Source organism: Mytilus galloprovincialis, chromosome 3 (genome assembly GCF_965363235.1).
Source record: "Mytilus galloprovincialis chromosome 3, xbMytGall1.hap1.1, whole genome shotgun sequence".
Taxonomy (NCBI): Eukaryota; Metazoa; Mollusca; class Bivalvia; order Mytilida; family Mytilidae; genus Mytilus; species Mytilus galloprovincialis.
This window is the reverse complement of record NC_134840.1, coordinates 49,324,140-49,349,075: the sequence shown is the minus strand read 5'-3', so window position 1 is coordinate 49,349,075 and position 24,936 is coordinate 49,324,140. Positions and strand designations below refer to the sequence as shown.

At 30.8% G+C, this 24,936-nt stretch overlaps 1 protein-coding gene across 10 annotated transcripts in view; it reads right to left on the bottom strand.

Annotated features, from left to right (window-relative positions):
• LOC143068210 (ral GTPase-activating protein subunit alpha-1-like) overlaps positions 1–24,936 on the bottom strand; it is a 78,835-nt gene that overhangs the window by 13,411 nt on the left and 40,488 nt on the right. For 7 of the 10 annotated variants that reach the window (XM_076242084.1, XM_076242086.1, XM_076242088.1 and 4 more), the window contains 26 exons: positions 24,524–24,688; positions 23,822–24,012; positions 23,147–23,245; positions 22,564–22,719; positions 20,621–20,752; positions 19,818–19,943; positions 18,194–18,252; positions 17,420–17,528; positions 16,479–16,589; positions 15,807–15,875; positions 15,222–15,332; positions 14,490–14,702; positions 13,799–13,948; positions 13,280–13,333; positions 12,780–12,930; positions 12,374–12,540; positions 11,387–11,568; positions 8,501–8,518; positions 5,876–5,983; positions 5,630–5,701; positions 5,218–5,341; positions 4,728–4,883; positions 3,966–4,124; positions 3,451–3,578; positions 2,922–3,037; positions 2,188–2,295 (listed from right to left, as the gene is read on the bottom strand). In XM_076242084.1, the coding sequence (XP_076098199.1) occupies positions 2,188–2,295; positions 2,922–3,037; positions 3,451–3,578; positions 3,966–4,124; positions 4,728–4,883; positions 5,218–5,341; positions 5,630–5,701; positions 5,876–5,983; positions 8,501–8,518; positions 11,387–11,568; positions 12,374–12,540; positions 12,780–12,930; positions 13,280–13,333; positions 13,799–13,948; positions 14,490–14,702; positions 15,222–15,332; positions 15,807–15,875; positions 16,479–16,589; positions 17,420–17,528; positions 18,194–18,252; positions 19,818–19,943; positions 20,621–20,752; positions 22,564–22,719; positions 23,147–23,245; positions 23,822–24,012; positions 24,524–24,688 (3,234 nt within the window). Of the gene's footprint in view, positions 1–8; positions 29–1,388; positions 1,463–2,187; positions 2,296–2,921; positions 3,038–3,450; positions 3,579–3,965; positions 4,125–4,727; positions 4,884–5,217; positions 5,342–5,629; positions 5,702–5,875; positions 5,984–8,500; positions 8,519–11,386; positions 11,569–12,373; positions 12,541–12,779; positions 12,931–13,279; positions 13,334–13,798; positions 13,949–14,489; positions 14,703–15,221; positions 15,333–15,806; positions 15,876–16,478; positions 16,590–17,419; positions 17,529–18,193; positions 18,253–19,817; positions 19,944–20,620; positions 20,753–22,563; positions 22,720–23,146; positions 23,246–23,821; positions 24,013–24,523; positions 24,689–24,936 lie in introns of all 10 variants that reach the window. The other 3 variants (XM_076242089.1, XM_076242087.1, XM_076242085.1) reach the window with 3 other exon arrangements.

The window sequence follows — 24,936 nt, the reverse complement described above, 5'->3', positions numbered from 1 at the left end:
AGACTTACCACATCTCTTCAGTTATATACTAATAGAAAATTACAAAAGATGGTTAGCTATACCATATAACCATAAGCCAAAAACGCCAGATTTACTACTGCTGTTAATTTTACATTGAAGTCTAATGCATATATAATTGTCGACTGGGTAAAAAAGCAATCAAATTGAACGTATAATCAGCCTGCTAAAAAAGCTCAAATGTGCTACTGAAAATGTTTTTTCTTCATAAATAATGAACTTAAATGCTCAAGAATTCAATTGCAATCAATCCAATAAATATTAATACATGAATCATATAATTGCAAATAAAATAGTTCCCACCTCAAATAAGCATACAGAATATTATAATATTGACACTGCAGGTAGCTTAAAGATATTTTGAACAGAAAATTAACAAGAAACAGAATAATACAAAAACTACAATAAGATGAAATAAAATTTGAAAAACTGAACTAAATAAGAAAAAAAAAAAGACACTGCAATTTCATAAAATAAATCCTGAGTGCTGCTATTTAAAATTTCTAAAAAAAAAGTAGGTCACATCACTAATTTCATATCTGTATTATGTCAGAAGTAAAAAATAAATAAACTAAAATCACTATTTAAGTTTATATTTTCTGTAAACCATGATTGAGTGAATACTTTTGATGGAATAATCTTAGAACTATAATTTTGTTATTGAAAATTTGTCTATTTTGCATTGTAAATTATGACAACTTTAGATTAATTGCAAATTAAACTATTTATCTTCTTCAACTCTTATAACCTACAGGCCTCATTTGTTCATTTTTCTTATTGCTGCAGATAAGAAATACAAAACAATAATGCCATATTTTCAAGGAATATAGTTCATCAATGTAGGTTTCAAATCAATTCAATGTACCTTGAAAATTATTTCAACAGTACATGTATTAAAGTTATACCCCCAAAACTTGATGACTAAAGGTACTATCAAAGACCAAAATAAAGTCTTTTTAGCTGTGTTTATGAAGAAATATTTAAAAGAATTACAGAAAACAATCTAGAGTAAAATACAATCATCTACTGAAGGGAATCTGACCACATGTTCATGCTACAATAAAACCTACCTCCCGATCATCATCCAATATGTTTGTGTGTTCAAATGGAGAAAAGTTGAGAAAAAAAATATAATTTAATTTTTAAATAATTTTCTTTTAGAAATACTCTTAATTTAAGGTTTGACCTTTTCAACTTCACTATTCAATTTATCTATTTCAATCATGTTAGTTGTAAAACTGAAGCTTATCTAAAAGTGCAGATGCAACAGAATTTTTGAATACCATATTTGCACAGTAAGCGTTGCTATATATTACCCTATCACTGATCATGCATTCATTTTCATTCCTTAATCATCATTCCATGTTTACCTGCTATTAGAATGATCAGCCAAAGTCAACAGATTTTTGGCGACGCAAACCACCTCGATTATTTTTCCCAGGAGCTGTGTGATAATGAACAGTATGATATAAAACAGTACAACTATTGAAGTACTTTGTTATCTTTAATACACAATGTAAATAGGATCTTCCCTTATAAACAGTACAACTATTGAAGTACTTTGTTATCTTTTATACACAATGTAAATATTCCCTTATAATATATATTGTGCAAGACACTTGATTGTGAATTAGCTTCTAAAAGGGTAGGGAATGTTTACTGATGAATTATTTTGGTTTCTTCATAATGGAAGACTTTAACAATACACAATATATAGGTGCTTTTTACACATGAAAGAATTAGAATGAACTTTTGAAAGTCTACATGGTTAGTAAGGTTCTCATTATAAAGCATTCTTTATTATTTGTTCAAACTTTCTAGTTAATATTTCTGCTGTTATACTATATTGAAAATATAGTTTATTTTAGTATAAAGACATTACAAGTATCATTTTGAATTTAATTCTAATTATCTACTGCTCTTAAAAAGGTTAACAGTATTATTAAAAAGCCCCTGAGTATTTTCATTTTCATAACCATAATGGGAACATCTTCCATTTCTTAGCTAGGAAAAATATGTGTTAATTGTTAAAATAATAACAACAACAAAAAAACTGCCAAGCTGAACCACACAGTCTTTCATGCTTAAAATTCCATAGGTGGGAACAAAGCTAAAAGAAAATCAAACTGTCACGTCCTTTATCCCAAATAGCAGACTGTACTTTCCTACCTCGACTTTGTCTAGCACTAGAGGGAGACATTTGATCAGGACTTGTAAATGTCTGTTCTAATGAACTGGAACTTGCACTCTGTGGCAAGTCTGTAGTTTGGTCACATACTGAAATCAAAAACCAGAAATTCAACATTTCATTAATACATATAATTTCTATACCTTTTTCATTAATAACCAATAAAAGTATAGTACTGTAAGGCAAAGTCCACTGTTTCTTTCCGTTCTTGTTATTTTGTAAGAAAAATTAATTCATGTTTGTGTCCTCTATGTGGAAATATGTTCATTTCATTTTAATAAATCAAAAATAGTAGCAGCAGCTGTAATTAGATAAGGCTTTATATGGTCAGTGACTGTATACTGTATATAACAATAATTTGTATAGTTTATACATTTTGATGCTCAAATGAATGATGATGAATGGCTGCTTAACATCCAGCAGCAAATTAGAATGCATATTCAGGACAAGAACATGGTAATGGGTTATGTAAATTAATACTGATTTGCACTAGACCGACACACTGAACTAGCTTTTTAATGTGCTAGTTCACAATGTAACAGTTCAAGGGAAGACATGTCACCTCACCCACACATATTATTCTGACTTAAATCTGACCAGTCTTTACTCCTAAATGTAATGCTTAGTGGAGAAGCAGCAAATACCAATTTGAAAGCCTCTGGTTGGACCTGGCTGCTCGAATGGAACAAATGCAGTAAAATTAATGTAAACTTACTTGTAGAATTAGCTGGGAGAACTGGAGCAAACACACTTGCTGAGAAATCTTCAAACATTGTCATGTCTATGTGGTTTTGTACTAATGTGTCGAAACCTTTGGCACGTTCCTCATAACTGATGTCATTAAGAAAAACAGTAATACAAAGATTCAGTGGTAGTATAGTAAGAACACATTTTTTTATAAACTTTCTCTATATAATGCCTTCTTATCATTATTTGCTCTACTCATAATATACACATAATTAAAATTATGTGTATGACTTCAAATGAAGAAGTGTTTCCTTTGTCCTCCTTAAATGATACATGAAGAAATGGCAAAAGTCTAATTTCTGGAAGGGAAACCTCAAAAAAAAAATTCCTCAAATAAAAAATATAAATAACAGATAGCAAGTACACATCGTGACAGTAAAAGAAATCTATAAAAGTTTGAATTTTCATCCAGCCATGGTCAAGGAGTTCCAAATTGACAAGCCTACATTTATGTGTCGTCAGAGGTGGACACAATAATAAAAATAAACAAAGGATACAATGAGTGATACAAGGACATTTGAGCCCTTTTAATACGACTGGCATTTATTGCAGCAGCCCTGACTAGACCGGGTAGGATTTTACGATCCACTATTGCACCATTAAATAGAGGTCCAAAATATGGAATCTACAAAATATAAAAATAATTATCAAATTAATCAAGAGGCAATTCAAATATTGTAGTGCTGCAAATTATAAGTAACTAACACGTCCCCACCACCAATTTTAAGTAATAGTTAGGGTCAATTATGATGGCATTAAATGACAATGAACATCACATTGTAAATAAGATCATACATATTGTAGAATTTAAAAAGTTTGGTAGCAATCCTTATCAGGTTAATTCAGAATTTTTTTTATAGACTTGTGTAAGATTTTCAAATTTTGGAACTAGTTATTTTAAGGAATTTAAATTAAATAAAGTAAAGAATAGCTTATATAGAAAGGACAATGAAGACAAAAGTTCTTACCAATGTACACAGATTTTTTTAAAAGTGTAAGGTGTACAACATACCTCTGCCTTTCTGATGATCTGTATTCTGTACAAACCATTAGGTAAAGGATAAATGACTATTATAACATCACCAAACTCTGTAGGTATAATACCTCGCCTATAATCACGGAAATGTTCTGACCAAACAATGTGTACTTCATCATTTCCTAAATGTTTGATCTACAATAATAAAATATAAACTGGTTATACAGATATCCTCTGAGGGATCTCATCAACAATTGTTGACACAGATGATGTTGAAAGAACTCCTTAAGTATTGCTTCTACAACTATCATTACAGGCGAGAAAAAACATTTACACATTGATATGCATTACATTTTGTACCTGCTTTGCAGCAAAATCAAAAACAAATTAAATAATTTGCCATGCTGCTGCCTGTATATAAGAGTGGATACAGGTTTGAAAATTCTTAACTAAATTTGTCCGAAACATCAGTAGGGTCTAGCAGACCAATGTGGTTATTTCAGTGGATGATGACAAACAATTCATACCAATTCTCATCCAATTGTACAAATACAGCAAATTCCATTTTCTATATGGTTAAACCTAAACTGTCACTTGAAAAATAAAAATAAAATAAGAGCTGTATAGAGCCTATAGATACTAAAACATAATATCTATTTGTTGAAGTCACCCCTTAATTATGGAGTTATAAATTAAAAGTATGGATGGACAGATAAACAGACTAACAAAAGGACTAACAATCACTATATACCCCAATTAAGTAAACATTTGAGTAACCTAAGTGAAACAAACACATACCTTTGTATGAATTGCTTCATCTGAGCCGGAGGGCATTCTTGTAGATACATGATATATACACTCATACAAAGATGTAGCAAAATAGGGAGCAGTATCTCCTGTAGATTTGTTCTGATGTAAACCTCCAAGGAATCCCTGATGAGTTTCTAAGTCAATCTGAAAACACAATATAGGTCCTTACTGTTGTATTATTTGTTAATAATTTCATCAAATAAATTACAAGCATCCAGATAAATAGATGAAGACTTCTGATACATATATTATTATTGTATGAGTGGTAGAGATAGCTTTTTTGAGCATTTATAGAGAACTAACCTTAAATCTTTGTAAATTTCAAATTCAACAATACATCTTTGAAGCTATCTTGAGAAGGCTTATAAGTCTACAATTTGGAATTTTCTTTTTTTTTTAAATATATTTTCTACAGTACAAAATACAATATCTCTAAACTCAAAATTATTCAATGAAGAAACCTTGACCTCCTACATACCTCCCATCCTAATCCTGATATAAAGTCTTCATAAGCTTTACTCCCTCCAGTATTGTTTAGAATTGAGTTTTTATCTTCCTGTCCTTCTGCTACATATATCACAGCAAACTTGTGGGTTTCTCGACTGAAATATATATTTTTCCTATTCAATGAATACCTATAATGGTAGGTTACAAAACATATCCTTTCCTTAATTGTCAGTTCAAAAGAGCAAATGTGATTTATTTTGGAACTGTTAGTATGCTTTCTTTTTAAACACTCATACACATGCATCTTACATTATGTTATGGACATGTATTCAAACAGTGATAAAAGCTGATTTTTCCAAATGGTACTTCTATAGTACTAGAGTAAATATCATAATTTGAATAATATCCCTGTTTAAAAACTACAGTTATGTTTTTAAACTTACCACTTTTGATTATCTAAATACTTTAGCTGTCTAAGCATACTGTCTGATTTCTTCAGAAGATCAAAACTGCATCTAAAAAAAAAATATAATAATAATTTTCCTACAGATTCTATCAATATGCAACTATATCAAACCTTGACATTGGCTCTCATTTAGCTGATTACTGAATACAAAATTCCTAATGTTTTGCAAACAAGATCAATTGTAATTGAAGCTTAATATAACTTGCAGTAAAATAAAAATTACCTTTTCTCCCATGCTAACAGCCCCATTTGATTAAGAAGCATTCTACAAATTTGAAATGGTGATACAGGATCCTGGACCTCTAATGGCATCTGTGGCTGAGCTATCAAACTGAAATATACCAAACAAAACTTGGAAAAAGGCCCTTTCCCGCCGGTTAAAATTTCTATATTATAACATGCAAGGTAATATGATATAATGTTAATCATCAGATAAAAGTTGCTATACACATGTACCATTCTTAGAGAAATGAAGTAAAATATTCAAATACAGTTGAGAATACTTTGTTTCAATATGTAAATCCATGCATTGATATTTGGTTTTTGAAAATGGAATCTATGTATGCATGAAGACATCTCTATTTCAGAAGATATTTTGATAGATATAGCATGAGACAACTTGACTTTCATTTCAAACATTCAATTTCTTGGAAGAGCATTTTATAAAAGGGACATCTATTAGACTGTATGTTATCTTATTTTCATTATATGCTTGCATTTTAATTACTTAGCATATTATGAAATTATCTATTCTACACATTGAATGTCAAGAATAAATTTAGGTCTACAAAACATTGACCGAAATGATCTTGATCAGGTGATTCTGAGTTTTAAACAATCTGATGGAAATTTAAACTGAAAATAAGTTGTTCTTATCAATTAAATTAAAATAATAATTTCAGAGTAAGTAATTTTCATTTTAAGAGATCTTTTAAAGTTAGTGATTATTAATCAAAATCAAACTGACTATTATATCTAAACTGCAAAGATAATGATTTCTTATTGACCAACTTATTTTACACTTCAGGTCAGTTTTTTTAGTGATACTTTAACTAGAATTTAGTTGGTAGGGGGGGAGAGCTCAATAACAAACAATTACTGTAAATTCATGAATTATTGTGAGTTTTTATTAATGCGAATAATGAAACTGGGTGAGTATAACAATAAAAAGAACTTGTATTCTGATATTTGATGCAAATCACAATAGTTAATATCTCATTTTATGTCTATCCTTCAAAAATTGCAATAATAAAAGCATGCAACAATGTCTGCAATTACGGTAGTCTTAGAAAATACCATTTCTACATCCCCTTTTGAAACTTTGTTGAAATAGGATAAAAAATATAACACTAAATATAAACTTAAAGAGTAAATAGAATGTGTCAAGTCTTATACCCATATCCTGATTTGATATCATCAATGTGTTATTATTTGAACCCATATCCTGATTTGATATCATCAATGTGTTATTATTTGAACCCATATCCTGATCTGATATAATCCATGGGTTATTATTTGAACCCCTATCCTGATTTGATATCATTAATGTGCTATTATTTTTCAACAATCGCCACATAACCATTATAATTTATTCTTCAAATATTCATACTTGTAATTAACTATTAGTTTTAGATTATATTAAAACATTATGTAAAATGTAAAGGATGGAAAGCAAGAAAAAGAAGATTTTTAAAACATATATTTGTGTTTGTCTGTTTAAATTTTCAAATTGAGAGGTTGTAAGAGATTAGTCAATGATAAGGCAGTATTAGTTGATGATAAAGTTACCATAACATAAATTAAAAACTTGTCCATAAACACACTGCATGTTGCCCTCCTAATGTCTTTTGAATAATGTTGTTGTTAGGTTGCTGTCCTATTGACTTATACCCTACATCTTTTATTTATTTCAAATCCACATACTGAGATAATTATCTCTTCTGTTCATTTGTGGGGCTCAGTGGAGGAGTTGTCCAAGAAGTTGTTAATCTACTAGTCGGCAAAAACTGAGTTTGTGAATTGAAACCCCAATTTCTACATGGTGTGTTGGACTTTGATCTTTAAAAAAATAATAAGAATTGCAAGTTTTCCTGTTGAAGATTGGTGGTTCTCTCCAGGCACTCCCATTTCCGGCACAGAAAAAATAGCGGCCATGAAATAACCAAGAATGGTGAAATTGGAATAAAAACACCACTAAACAATCTATCAATTAATTTCTGATACTGGCTGGTTAATGAGGACTGAATTTTCTGTATGAACACACTGATCAGTATAACTTTTTTAAATCTTAAAATCTTTGAAATCTGAAATTTGTCAAATATAATTGTCATGTATGTCATGCATTATGTTTGTTTTTAAAATCAGAACCCAAAACTATGATCTAAAAAAAAATCCTACAAAAAATGGATTTATAAAGTATGATTTATTTACCAGTGTAAAAAAAAATGTGAACAATTTTACCATTTCCGCTACTGAAAACAAAATATCTAAAATACCAAGAGACAACAACAGATTTAATTTTAGTCATACTTTATAAACAACTTCAAAAACATTTTGTTTAAATTATATGTAGAGAAACTATTTCAACTAAATGATCATATATTAAAACCAAATACACATTTACAATACAATATCAAATTAGAGGAATATAAAATAAGTGTTTTCCGTTTAACCTACTGCTTCATAAAATCTCCAATAATTATGTGCATGCAGTGTTTTACAGAGAAGATGAGAGAGAGTTAGAAGTGAAGATAAATAATATGTACTGAAACTATAAAGTATAAAACACACAGCAAACTTGTTTTATGTAAGCTATAAACCAGAGTAAATATAGCCATCTACAACTTACTTCACATTCTCCACATGTCTGATGCCAAAAAATAATAGTATACTTAGCATTTTGAGAATTAATTACAAAACAAATTTTGTTTAACAAATAGCCTGTATTCAATTCTTAACAGCCTAAACATATCATATTTCACAGCTATACAAAAGTTGGAAATAGAAAATATATGTTTAATACATGAACAGGGTTTAATCTAGGATTTTGAGGGCTTTAGTCACTTTTGAATGCTATTAAATTCAACCTATTTTTGTCTAACAGAAAGGGACCAAGGATGTTTATTACATGTACTAGCTTCATCTTTACATTTGTCAGATTTTAAAGGACTTATAGGCATAATTGGCAGTTATTGTATGATTTGACTGTATTGGCCCTTATTATGAAAGCTTCTGACATGGGATCCGGAAATTTAGTTCACAATTTCTCTTAAGTTTGTTCCGGGGGACATTCCTAATCAACAAAAGTTGGATTCCATTTTTTAAAACAAGAAATCACAGCAGAAATTAACTTGCAATGATTATCTCACTGCATAATCATTATCCTGATTAAAAGTCAAAATCGATATTTGGATATCAATTCTATTAGTTGGAACTGTATAAAATCCATTTTGTAACGATTATTATGACTGTAAGGAGGTTGTAAACAAATAAAGAATAGTAAACAGATCATGTTTTCTACTTTCAGTTTTAAAATGAAATGAAAATAAGAAGTGACATGTGGATAATAAATTCAAAACGAGTCCAGATTCATCAGGTAATTATAATTTTTTATATTCAAATTCCTTAAGTAAGAGGTATATATATTTGTCTCTCATTTAATTGATACTAAATTATTTCGTATTTTACATTTTTGTTGTCTATGACAACGGATGTCAAATTGTGATCGTTTGAGAAATATTGAAATTCAAATGCGAACTGTCCGTGGGGATATAATATTGATCAAATGACGAAACTATACTCCTGGATGTTGAAATGCAGACTGACTGCTTTTCCTGGGGAAAATAATTATGATTGTCAATTATGAGGTTCATAAATAATTAACGGATTAGTGAACCATCGGATGGCTATAAGTGGATGAGTTCGGCGTTTTGCATTGGGCCGATCTGCATTTCATTTGCGCTGATTTTTTCTTTCATTTGCGCCGATTTTTGTTTTCATTTGCGCCGATTTTTTACAGGTTAATTACAGGTGAATAGATATAAGAAGATGTGGTATGAGTGCAAATGAGACAACTCTCCATCCAAGTCATGTTTTTTTTTATATTTATCATTATAGACCTCTTCCGTCATCCAGTTGTACACTATATTTACACTTTAAAATCAAGAAGTAAAAACCTTAGATAAAAACACTCTGGTTTATACTAAAATGACTTTTTAAAATCTATTTACAGCATTCAAATCCATAAAAACGGAAGACATTAAAATCATAAATCTGTTCTTGCTGAGTATTTATAGGCAACATATCTAATATGTTCCTTTCATGTGATTTCGTGTCTTCTATATTTGTTGTAATTGTCAATTTTATAACGTAATCCATCTTTTCTTTGTCTTGCTAACGTACTTATGTGTGTGGCCGTCGATGGTTAAAAAAATTGACTCCTCGGCTCGTGGCAGTGTGCAATAATTACAGCAAAGTTCAGAACAATATGAATCAAAATTAACTAAAACCTATGTTTATAAACAGATTTTACCAATATACCTGCACGGTATAGTACATGTACAAGTATTAACTTACCTGTTAATCCAATTAGGAGCAAATATAAAATCGGCGCAAATGAAAAAATGAAATCGGCGCAAATGAAAGAATTAAAATTTAAAAAATCGGCACAAATGTCATACGCCCGATGAGTTGTAATCGCAACTTGTAACACCTGCTGTAAATGTTAACTACCTGGGGGTCATAAACTTGTCAAAAACATAAGGACAGGTAAATTTATAGTATTTTAATGCATAATATTTTTACACTTTCACAATTTAAGTGACGATACTGATTTGAAATACTTTTTTCAATGCGAAAACCGTTTCGTAAATTACCAATTATATGCATAACTGTATTACCCCCCTTTTTGAGGCACAGGAATAAAAATTGTAACACAATAGATTATCTGTAATGTCTGATATTAGTATCATATGATAAGACAGATATATATCAGTGAAGGGTAATAAATTCAAAAACTGTTAGTTCATTTGGATATTGAGAGGAAGTTTAATTGAAGTTTTACAAAATTCTATCAGAAAATTTGTATCTAATGATCACATGATCAATAATATTAAACATTCCTAGAGAGAAAAGATGTAGTCATATGGTTTTAAAAATTGAATATCATATAAAGATTGTAAGTTAAAGAATACTTATACATGCTTTATAAGTTTTACCTTAAACCTTTGCATGCATTTTGATATCAAAACATTGCCCAAATTTAGCACTTATTGACACAAAAAAACAACTACAGTTCCATAGAACTGAAATGACCACATAATTCGTAGTTACCGTAACCATGCATGCTTTTTGTAATCAGATTGGAGTATTGCAACTTGCAGCCATGTGAGAAGACAGAAGTTGAGGCCATATCATGTCTTCTGCTGTAATATTTCTATACCCAATTATGACAAAATTTAATTTTTGTGTCAATGAGTTTCAGTCAACTGTTTATGGAAACAAAATTCTTATCATAGTTAATATGACAAAGTCCAAATTTGATTAAAGCAAATACCATTATTTACGTAAATTCCAGAACTCCTGAAATTCAATTCTACTTTCGCCTTAGTTACTGCACTTAAATATAAAATTCTTTTCAAAATGGAGTTTACAGTTTTAGTATTTGCTATCCTTATTTTCTAAAACAATTCATAGACATGCAAAGATCCTCCAAGCAATTTATATCCCTAATTACCTTTGACTATTTTTATGTTTCTGGTAATAATCCAGCTCTCCATCTTTCTGATCTATCACCATATCTGTAACAACATTTTCAGCATCTTCACTTAACCCTTCAGGTATAGGTGCTTCAACATTCAATGGTAAACCAGGTTCCAAGATACACTCAGGGCTTGTATAGCCAATATAACCTAGGAGCTGTAATAAGAAAGTATCATAGATAAAAAAAAAAGTCATATCATCTCAGATATGATCAATGTAATCTAGAAGTTGTAAAAGAATTTTAGATTATTATTGGTCATCTTAACAAGATCGGTTTTCTGGCTTAGGCTATGATAATCTGTTTATCACTATTTTACCTATGACCACATTGTTAATTTGATTGGCAATGGCAAAAGCACCCTTAGTTTCTAGCGATAATTTTTCATATCACTCCACTGTGCTGAAAAAGGAAATTATCAGTCAGTAAGATCAAAGGAAAATCTTGTAAAATAGCGTTAATATCTGTTATATTTTTTAAGTGTTCATGGATGTCAATATTACATAGTTGTTTTCTAAATTACATGTATGTTTACTAACTGAACACAATGCAAGAAAACTGGCAATAATTTCTCAAAACAGTTCATTTTATGCTTTAAATCCAAATGCATTTTCAAGGAATTTCACTGTCAGTATTTTCAAAGGATTATGTGTCCTTAACATTGGATTCTGTAGACCTGGTCAACATCAATCTGTGTGAACAGATAAATAAAGTCTTTTTGAGATACCCAAATACTTTTTGATGTATAAAATATATAGAAGTGAATCAGTTCAGAATAAAGTAAGAAATAAATAAGATTTAGTTCAATTTTAATTATACAAAAGAAAAACTGAAGACAATATTTTTTATTAAAAAGACCATGTCTGAAAGGGTTCTAATAAAAAACATGCTCTAACAAATGCCAAGTGACTGTTTCACTGAAGTTCTCATATGAATTTATTATTCTAAAAGTTATTTATTTACATCATTTAAATTGTCATATTCCACTTCATTATCTGTCTGGTGATAAGGAATCTGTGAAGGAGATCTATGAACAGTACTAGGGAGTATTGATGGTGGTATTTCTTCTTCCTGTATCAAAAGTGGCTCCCTCTCAATTTCTGTACAAATATCAAGCAAAGCTTTGGCATCTGCAAACGATACCAAAATATTCAAACCTAATGTATACAACTAATTATGTTCTACCAGTAAATCAATGTCTATAATTTTTAATATTCATAAAGCTGAAGTACAAAGTAATTGTAATATGATATAAAGTGTATTCATTTTGTTTTTGTATAGGCTTAGTACTCAGTCAAAATTACAAATATATTTGCAGTTCACATATTAAAGTGGTGTTGCCAATTTAGTAGTATTTAAATGTACTTACTGTTCAGAGATGATCCTTTGTTACACCATGGTGGAGCATAAAGTACAGAACTATCCCATGAGTATTTTCCAGTAAGGTCTCTCAATATGACACGACAAACAGTTCTAGCAGTGGTCAATCCTGCTGTTACTCCACCCCCTGGAGCATTTGTCTAAAACAAAAAATGCACCTTTTTTTTTGCTCAGCATACTTAAAGTCATAATTCAAAGTACAATACAGCCAACTGTTTTTAAGCATGACAAAATTCTGAAAAAGTACATTTTGACATTAAAAAACCAACAAAATCATCTTTAAAATATTTATTTTATAAAGTTATAGAAAATCACTGAAATAACATATCTCTTTTTTTTGTCAATAAAATTTTGAAGATCATCCAAAGAAGGGCTTCATTGACCAACAACATATATTTAATCAAAAAGTCACCATTTTGAATGACTGCGACCCTTTAACATCATTAGTATTTACACATAATGAGAGTTCCAACATATGATTTTACTCACCAATGCAGAAAGCTCTATGAATGAAATCAAAGTTCTTTTGTTCAAAATGAAAAACTGAAATTATAAAGTAAAACTTAATAACTATTCTGTTTCATATAAATATCACTTGAATGTGCTAGGTTAACAAAAATAATACATAAGTTATTTGTTACACATGCATCTCATAGGGATCGTCATTGTTAATATTTGTTACATCCTGCTTATTTTTTCATTCAGTTCAAATTGTTGTTTCTTTAACTAGTATTAAGAGACAGCTTACTCAATGTAAGAGTTCCTACTTGAAAAATCTCAAGTGTAGTACCATATTTTACTGAACAACTTAAAACTTTATGGTCACTACATTAAAATATCAATTCAGTTTGTAATAACTGATATCAGAGAATAAGGATGTGAATAAATCATATATTAATTGAAATACAATTGGAAAATGTTATTGTGTTAACACAGACAGCTCAGGAAGAAAAAACATATCCTTTAAATTTCAAACAATTAAACAGATTCTAACCCTATGATACTGACCTGTAAGTTTGGTGAGAAGAAGAGATCTGACTTGAGGTCATCACAGGTCATGTCTTCCCAGTCATGGAACTCCTGTATAGAACTGTTTATTCTGGAGGCTCCTGATCCCATTGGGAAATGGCACAAATGGTTGACTAGATGATTTATAAGCTGTACAAAAGATAAATCAGATCTGAATATTTGCTGATACATTTGTATTTTTTGCATTTAATATAAATTTGGAAGACTTGGCAGGCATTCTTGAACATTATAGGGATGTCTCAATTACTGCATGATTTTGTCCCTTGGGCCTGTATGGCGAAATAGAAAAAAGCAATCAATTTGAGATGACTAATTTCATAATATAGCGATAATCATTTAAACACTGTAAATTATTTCTAGCAGCCCAAGTTAACCAGCATACAATCCACACTGTTTAACTGTGTAAATTGGTTTTAGAAGCCAATTTGAGTGTATAGCAGCTTTTGTGAGAGAATGTATAATACACATTGTTTTATTGTGTAATTAAGTGTCAGGAGTCAAATTGACTGTTTATCATTTTAGCGATGTACACAGACTGTATATCTTAGTTTTTAGCAAGAGTTAAAAAATATAAAATACATTTTTAAGCAGAACGTAATACAAAATAACTACTATGTTAGTAATTTACATATATAATTGCTTTGGAAGCAATTATGTCTGTATGACTTACAGTTTTAGCGGCCAGTTTGACTGTATCATGAGATTCTGGTTTAGGACTATCTGATGACCGACTAGACATCTTATCTGGACTAGGTCTTCTGGTAAAATTAGATGTCAGATCTCGTAAGTTGTCAAAATCTGCATCTTGTATCATACCAATCAGTGACTGCTTTACTTGATTCAGTGTTTCCTCAGTATGACCAGAAACAGCATAATTCAACATCTAAAAGTAAAATTATAAATGTTAGAATCAGTATCATTCCATAAAACTATAATAATTACATGCTTAATTGTATAAAGGTAAAAATAAACTTTTTTAAAAAATTATTTTAAAGAACAACGAATCATGAAATTTAACCACAAACTAAGATATATTATTTATTATTTCAGCCAGTTTAATTTCAAACTGTTTAATCAGAAAAGTAAAAAATAAAAATAAAAAATTCTATTTTTAATAGTGAAGAACCAAAAGGTACTGTCTAGTCAACAACAAGTCTTTTATTTTTCAAACAGTTTTTGCATTCAAATTGTTAAATTATAAACAAAAGAAAAAAATCAACCAATACAAATAAATTCTAACTAATAACAGGTATAACTTGAAATAAAAATTTGTCATCTGACATATCTTGTCAGTATTTTCTTTCTCCTGCATCTTACTACTATTAAATAAAATATTTCATATACAAAAATGACAAAGGGAATGGTGTATAAATGTGAAGGCTAAGAATATGATTGTCAGTACCTGAAAGACTTTATATATACATCCTTTATCAGAATCTGTTGTTTCTAGAAGTGAATTAATAGGCATGTGCATACACCAATCCACAACACAGAACATCATAGAAATGATAAGCTGTAATACAAACAAATATATATGATTAAGAAAATTAGAGAAATGATAACCTGTTATATAAAGAACTATAAAAATAGTCAAAATCATTAAAATAAACATATTACTAGTTGTATTTTTATTAATTTTTTTTAGGTATGCTCTTGGTATTCTGTTGTAAGGAACTCAAATTAATGGTTACCAAGATTTTCACATTCTCCATATTTAAAAGTCTTTAGAATGAACATGTTGTGCTAAGTATATCCCCATTTATATTTTGAAGTATGGGAAAACAAGAAGTAGGTGTCAGACTGACCTAATTCATCATTTTTGAACTACTGACCAAATATGAAATAATTCTATTTGGTAGTAGCTAAGAAATTTGACAGAAATATTTGTTGGAATAACAAACAGACTATATATTAAAATGCAATACTAAATCATAAGTAACAGTATTCAATTAGTTTTTAATTCTAAATTTATAGTAAAGGACCCTACCTTCTTTTCCTCATCTGAATTTGAAATTCCTGAAACAGGTATTAACGTTGATACTGTAGCCATCACAACCTAAATGAAAATAAGTGTCATAATAAATATATATTTCAAGGTCAATACTGCATTTATATTACAAAAAAAACGTCTGAAGCTTGCACAAAAAATAGGTATTTCTATTATAACAAGAATGTACAAGCTGAAATGTATAGAATACTGAGATTGAATTTTATGTTGAAAATCCTTCTTTACATATCATGTGAACTTTTCATTATGAATAATCCATAAAAATAAGGTCAAGGTTAGCTAAGATGATCCCTATCTGTGGGAAATGTGCACATAACAAGCATCCTATACGCTTAATACTTTTACTTATAGAATCTGTGAAATAGACCTCATCACCATGAAAAGAGGCCACAGTCTGACAGATAAACCCTGTCAGACAGACATGTACATCTAGCAATCATGCTATACTTTAAATATAGTTTATAAAGAATTGGAAAGTACTGCCAGCTTCAAAACATATTTTATTAAGCATTAGAAGGATAATACATCAGATGATTTTTTTTATACAATTTCTTTTAAATCATTAACAAAGTGGCAAAAACAGATCTCGTCATAACACCAACTTATTTAGATCTTTGAGTGAAATGACGCAATAATTTCTGCTAATCCTACCTCAATAATTCTCTTTGGTAATTCTGGATGATAATCAAGTAATACTTTTATATGGTCCACTAACATTGCTAACATATCTGTAGCAACTCTAGCAACACTTCTGTTCACACACTGTAAATACAAATAACTCTTTTAGTAAATGATAAAAGAGGGATGAAAGATACCAGAGGGACAGTCAAACTCATAAATCAAAAATAAACTGACAACGCCATGGCTAAAAATGAAAAAAGACAAACAGACGAGCAATAGTACACATGACACAACATAGAAAACTAAAGAATAAGCAACACAAACCCCACCAAAAACTAGGGGTGATCTCAGGTGCTCCGGAAGGGTAAGCAGATCCTGCTCCACATGTGGCACCCGTCGTGTTGCTTATGTGATAACAAATCCGGTAAATAGTCTAATTCGGTAGGTCACATTCATGAAAGGATAACTTATATACCAAATAGATTTCCTTTATCTCATTTTTTCCCTCGTGGAAAGTTGTTTCATGGGTAAACATACCACATCTTTATATTAACATTCATATTTATAAATGCATTCACGTTTTTTTTTAGATTCTTTCATTTTATTTTAGATGTTAGTTGCATTGAATTGCAATGTTTATGCTATTTTCAATACTAAATGTATAGCAAGGCTAAGATACTGATGACATAAATTGTTAAAAAAATCAAGCTCAATATTATCACAAATAGGATTTATTTTGTAAGCATGTACCATTGCAGGTATTTGTTCCACACCAAGTTATTTATGGACACACTACTAATACATAAAATGTAAGTATAAAATTTGTCATTCAAATTTGCCATTATCTGCAAGATAAATAAAATCATCCAACTCTGCCAATATTTTTGTGGAAGAAACATCAGAATTTGCACATTTTTATGTAGCAAACTGAAACTACAGTCTATTTCGTAAAGATACTAAAGGGAACTTACCCTTAGATTGCCAAAGATGACAATAAAGGCCTCATTAAGTTTAGGGTGTAATGTACCATGACTTAATTCTTCATACAGAAATATACCAATACCACTAACTGCTACGGATCTTTTAGGAAAAAAAATATAACACTGTCAATTCAACATTTTCATAAAAAAATTCTGCTCATTTTAGTGTTTTTCAATAGTCTCATTCACACAAACAAAACGAAAAACAAAATTATTTTTTTCAAGCTTTATGCCATGATTTGATAGAAATATTCTTCCTTGCCCTTAAAAGGAATATCAAATGTTCTATTTTCCTGAATTTGTGTAAACTATCAACATGTGACCATTTCTTTAAAAAAATTAACAAAACTAAAAGGCATAAACTATTCGATGATTTTTTAAAAATAACAGACAGGAACCTGCAATTCAGTGGTTGTCGTTTGTTTATGTGTTACATATTTGTTTTTCCTTCATTTTTTTATATAGATAAGGTCGTTTGTTTTCTCGTTTGAATTGTTTTACTTTGTCATTTCAGGGCCTTTTATAGCTGACTATGCAGTGTGGGCTTTGCTCATTGTTGAAGGCTGTACGGTGACCTATAGTTATTAATTTCTGTCATTTTGGTCTCTTGTGGACGGTTGTCTCATTGGCAATCATACCACATCTTCTTTTTTATATTAAGTGATGGAAAATCTATCAAGTAAAGGAAATAGCTTTAACTTCAGTTTATCTAGCTAAAAGTGTGTACTTAATGAATAATTATCATCTAGAGAAAAGAATATTTACCTAGCATATCCACTTTGTTCTTTCTTTCCAGCTCTTAGAAGATGAATCATTATCTGTTCCTACAGAAAAAACAAGAATGTGTCCACAGTACACGGATGCCCCACTCACACTATCATTTTCTATGTTTAAAGGACTGTGAAATTGGAATAAATTCTCTAATTTGGCATTTAAATTAGAATGATCTTATCAAAGGGAACATGTATACTAAGTTTCAAGTTGATTGGACTTCTACTTTATCAAAAACTACCTTGACCAAAAACTTTAACCTGAAATTTGCACTATCATTTTCTATGTTCAGTGAACCGTAAAATTGGGGTCAAAACTCTAATTTGGCATTTAAATTAGAAAGATCATATCATAGGGCACATGTATACTAAGTTTCAAGTTGATTGGACTTCAACTTCATCAAAAACTACCTTGACCAAAAACTTTAACCTGAAGCCAAAAACTTTAACCTGAAATTTGCACTATCATTTTCTATGTTCAGTGAACCGTAAAATTGGGGTCAAAACTCTAATTTGGCATTTAAATTAGAAAGATCATATCATAGGGCACATGTATACTAAGTTTCAAGTTGATTGGACTTCAACTTCATCAAAAACTACCTTGACCAAAAACTTTAACCTGAAGCCAAAAACTTTAACCTGAAATTTGCACTATCATTTTCTATGTTCAGTGAACCGTAAAATTGGGGTCAAAACTCTAATTTGGCATTTAAATTAGAAAGATCATATCATAGGGCACATGTATACTAAGTTTCAAGTTGATTGGACTTCAACTTCATCAAAAACTACCTTGACCAAAAACTTTAACCTGAAGCCAAAAACTTTAACCTGAAATTTGCACTATCATTTTCTACAAGTGAACCGTAAAATTGGGGTCAAAACTCTAATTTGGCATTTAAATTAGAAAGATCATATCATACAGAACATGTGTACTAAGTTTCAAGTTGATTAGACTTCAACTTCATCAAAAACTACCTCGACCAAAAACTTTAACCTGAAGCGGGACAGACGGACGAACGAACGGACGAACGAACGGACGAACGAACGGACGAACGGACGCACAGACCAGAAAACATAATGCCCATAAATGGGGCATAAAAAACAAACATTACAGTACCAGTAATAAGCATCAAAGCCCTGATTGCACGAAAAGCACTACTTGGGCATATAAAAAATATTGCCAGAATATAATCGACTATTTAAAGTTATTAGAATTTAGTGAAATGGTTCTGTAGAAAGCCTTGCAAAAAAGATATCCTTCTGGGTAAGAAAATTGCCTTAAATATGTCTGTTAAACAAGCTCAATAACTCTTGATCGACAAACCAGAAATTTTTTAATCATTTCTTTATACAATTATGTAAAGTTTTCAATAAACAGATCTGAGCATACTAAAGTTATAATACAACATCTGAAAAATTAACACAGATCTAATGATTAGTAAAATTGAGCAGACTATAACTAGCACCATCAAGAAAGTTTGATGGTCATCATCTTATGGTACATGAGATTTAACTTTAATGTACACCTTACCCTTGAGTGTGAAGAGTAGGTCACACTAAAAAAGTCCAACTGTATATACATTGTAAGTTATCAAGTAAAAATTACTCGACAGTAGTACCTTAAAATCTTTTGACTGTAACTTTTTCAACATAAGATAATTGGAGTCTATCACTTGAAATTCTGTGAAGTGATTAGGAAAACAAGTCAGACCTCCTAATATTGATACAGCTTCAGGTCTTGGACACTGCAATACAATTAGTTTGTCATTATGCATGTACATGAATATACCATATATTGTATTGTGCTTTATCTATCTAAAGTTATTGTTTATCTGATAAAAGAGACTCTGATGCAAGAAATATGGTTTAATACTATGTTCTCTTCTACTGCAAATGATATCAACAGCATTTGCTATATTCCTGTCCTTAAGTTTTAAAATTGTAAAATCTTGATAGCTGTCAAATTCCTGTTCATTATGGGTTTCCCCTGACCTTGAGGCGACTAGTTTGAACTTTAAATGTTGTTATTCTTTTCTTTTTCTTTTTTGTGAATATAGTCTGCTTTGTGCTAATTATGTAAAATTTTAACATCCTAGCAAGTCTGCAAGAAGACATAACAACCTACTTATGAACATTATTCTATCTTTGCTACAATCAGTCAATGCTCTTTATCTTCAATGTTGTGTGTGAGTATAGAATACAAATTGTTAAATCTTTTGTTTTAACATAGACCGGGATCAAACCCAAATTTCCTATGGTAGAGGCAAGAATGATTCCATGAGATAATCCATACACTTATTGATACTAAGCTGATCAACTTATACTGACTTCTATCAATCTTTTCTTTTTTTTCAACCAGGAACTATTTCTGACCTCAGAACATGGAAATTGATGATTAGTAATAACTTTATAGTATACATACAGAATTGATATCAACAGCTGATATAACAGCTCCAGCTGCTTGTATGAAGTCCAATACCAATAATGATGATCCCGTTACTGACATCGACAGAAACTTGACGCCACAGTATTTAACTAACACATTGATAATATCCTACAAATACAGAAAATAGGTTACTCATTAAATTATTACAATGTTGGTGAACATCAATAAGACAACAAAAAAAACACACCAAAAAAAAAATAACTGAAAGAATCGTATAGGCCAATTAAATAACTTGATCACACATATTAAGAAATAAGCCCCTTACAAAGTTCATAGATTCAACATTTAACTTAGTAAATTGGATGAAATATGACAAATAACTAATTCTAGGGTCATTTTGACCCCAAATCATCACTATCTTAAGCCCTGGTCACAACGAACCGACGACACATCTATACAGCGCCACGACATGAAATTTGTTCAAATGCAGGTCATCGCACGATATTTTGAGCACCTTTTTTGCTCTACAATTTTTTATCGTGTCACTGTCTTGTGGCTGTCGTGAAAGTGTCTTACAATTGTCGTGCGACTGTCGTGTGATAAACACATTGTCGTGGGTATCAATATAATGCATTTTAATCAAACAATCATCGCACGGCTGTCGTACAACAATCTTACAACTGTCGCAGGATTGTCTCACGAATAACAAATATCGTACGATGATCGTATAACATTGATTGTCTGTCGTACGCAGTGGTACATTCGTCATGCAACATATTTTCGTTGTATTTAGAAAAATACAGTTCAGCAGAAATGAATGTTTGGAAAAACATGCCGTCTACCCTTTAAACAGGATGGCTATTTCATTAGAACGATTATACTTGGCCCTGCTAAATAGGCGCCTTGGCGGATTACAACAAGAGCAAAATATAGTCCTGTTAGCGTTTATTCGAGCCTGTGAACAGTATAGGAACCAGCGAAACGCCCGATGTTGGTGGGTTAGGCCATGAATCGAATGGCCCCTGATGTGTGGGCAGTATAGTACACTGATAAACGAGTTATAGTGGGAATCTGCCGGTGATTTCGTTGGATTCATGCGGATAGAGCCTGGCATGTTTCAAGACCTTTTGTTGAAAGTTGCATCACAGTGGCACAACAGTCGTACGACAGTGGCATGACAGTGACACAACATTAACTTGTGCTTTCCATGACATGAAAACCTGAAAAATAGCCCCAAACAACTCATGATTGTCGTACGATTTTCGCATGACTGTCACACGATCGTCTTGCGACAAACCCACGACAGTACAATTACAATTCTTTTTTTCTGTCTTGTACCCATCGTGGACATGTCGTAGCTGATGTGACCACTTGAAATATTTATCTGACATTTTGCACAACAGCGCAACAACATCTATTTTATAGATATTCCACGACAAAAAATTGTATGATCTGTTGTGATAGCACCATTCCCTAAATTCAATTAACTCTCCTTAAACATCTTGAACTAGGATTATCTTCCTAAATGTACATCTTCAACAGAGTAAAGCTTTATCACTATCAGTATTACAGTAAGAAAGAGATGTGCTTACGAAAGACTATTACATACTGAAGCAATCATGCTCAACTATCTCCCCTTTAATATTTTGGAAAGGAATCATATTCATTGATGAATATCCTCAGATAGTGTTTGTAGGGTTTTACATCTTTGTAAAGTTTCTTCAATATCTGTCTAGCTATTTAGCAGTAGTTGTGATTAGGAGAGATTATTACAAACATAGACATAGATAGCTTGGACATACAACAGCGTTTCAGGACTTTTCGGGACTGTGGGATGTCAAAAGGTATCACACATAGCATAAAAAACTTGGAAATTGCTTACCATTACTTTTTTTTTATCTCAAAATCCTAAAATATCCTGTATGAAGTAGACAATTCATATCTTTTTATTCCTAATTTAGTTTACTCCATATAAATACCTGATCATTTGACACTAATCCTCTGTGTAATAAGAGATAGAACTGAGACGCCATCTCTGAAGGAACAGGCACATCATGTCTTTGAACTATCATCTGACACAACAGTTGGTAGGCTAACAACTTTCCTCTCTTGTATTTATTGGACAAGGATAGACACTGTAAACATAAAATCAAATTAATCATTATTGTTATTTAAAATGAAAACTTTTATTGAAAGTACTGTTTTTAAGCTCTATTAAGGTTGGTTTTGTCTACAATAACTTGTGTAGGTGATATAGGATTTGTAATTCTTTCTTCCCAAAAGGAATGATGGCCTAGCAGTGTAAGTAGTTGTCAAATCTTTGTAGTCAATCACCAATTTAGTAAGATTCATATCTGGATCCTGGGATAAGCAAAATCATTGTAACCATATCTTATTAAGTTTGTCAATTAGATGCATTTGTCCAGTGGTCTACTCTGATTTCCTCAACTTATATACTGTGATTTATTTATTTACTTGTTTATCATAATCAGTTTTTATGGATTGATTAAAACATGGTTCAATACTACAGCAACTACATTCAAGTCTATTATATTATATTACCTCAAAAAGCCATGGTGCAAAATAAAAGAGCGGTGGTATATATTCTGATGGCAATGGTGATGACAAATTGTCTAATGATACACCTGCATTCTCTTTCATCTGTAAAAATAGATAAAATACAAATATCAAAACAAAATTCTATGTACAGGATTTGTGATTAAATAAATTTTAAATTGAGTTAATATTAAATCTATCTTAATTCTTTGCATAATTGTTGAATCTTGTTTTTTTTCTTAATGTCAAAGCCACCTACATAAATCTGTTTTAAAAGTTTATATATAAAAAAGATGTGGTATGATTGCCAATGAGACAACATTCCACAAAAGACCAAAATGACACAGTCATTAACAACTATAGGTCACCGTACGGCCTTCAACAATGAGCAAAGCCCATATCGCATAGTCAGCTATAAAAGGCCCTGATAAGACAATGTAAAACAATTCAAACGAGAAAACTAACGGCCTTATTTATGTAAAAAAATGAACGAAAAACAAATATGTAACACATAAACAACCGACAACCACTGAATATACAGGCTCCTGACTATATAGCTATTTTTCTTATACACTATCCTTCAATTTCTTTTTGTTTAGGGCTTTGCTTAGATGCTACAGTTGTTCATATTTCTTTCTGAAATTTTCTTGTCTCACCTACATGAAAGGATCTGTTATTTACCTTATTCATTGTTTCAATCAATAAACTCAGTTCTTCGAATACAAGTGCATGGTTTTCTGCATCTTCTACTTTATTGATTCCTCCTAAAGTTCCTAGCATGCGTCTCCACAACCCTACAGCGACATCTGGTGTCCAGCCTGTTACTAAGCCTCCAGCTAACACCCCTTTCATATCCTCTAAAGATTCAGACACTACAATGATAAAATATACAAATAAGGTTTTACTTATTCAAACCACATAAAAAGTATTTTGCTGCATTATAGCCTTCTTGCATTGAAGTAAAGCAAACACTATTCAATCAATCAATTAAAAACTTTTCTTTATACTCTATGAAATGTTAATCAAAGAATTAGGAGGCCTACCAATATAATCTTATTCTGCAGTAACATTTTATTTACATTTAATAAAACCATTTACATACCTTCAAGTAGATAGGGAAAACTTAATTTCCTTGCTGCTAAATTGGAACACACCTGTTATATACCCTTACTTACAAAATATCTATCTCTGAATCCATTCCCATAAAAAATACTTGTTACAAAATAGAAGAATCCAGCTGAGGCCCAACTCCAGGTGTGAGATTATCTCGCTGCATTAAAGAACCATTTGTGGCCTTTAGGTGTTATCTGCTCTTTGGTCAGGTTGTTGTCTCTTTGACATATTCCCCAATTTCATTATCAATTAGATTTATTTTGTTGATACCTGTAGCTAGATGAGATTCGTCTGAGGCAACAACCATTTCTATATGAAGACTATCCCTGTCTGCTGATGGACTGTCTTTGTGAAGTGTTTGGTTCTCTACATTTAATTCACATATGGGTGAAGGAGTTCTAGAATTCACAGATCCAGGTGATGGAGATCGTGAATCTAAAAAAAAATTATGGTATTAAAGTTTCTTAACAAACCACAACCTTTATTGTCAGTACACGTATAATTAGCAATGGGTTAGAATATGACCACCCAATACTAACTATTTCAACAACATTATTTCATAATAAAGCTTGGATATAATATCATGTATTTTTTGTTAATTTCAATCAGCTATGAACTTGTTCTAAGGATCAGTCCTATGAAAATTAACCTGAAACCTTCTATCAGATAAATTTACATATAGA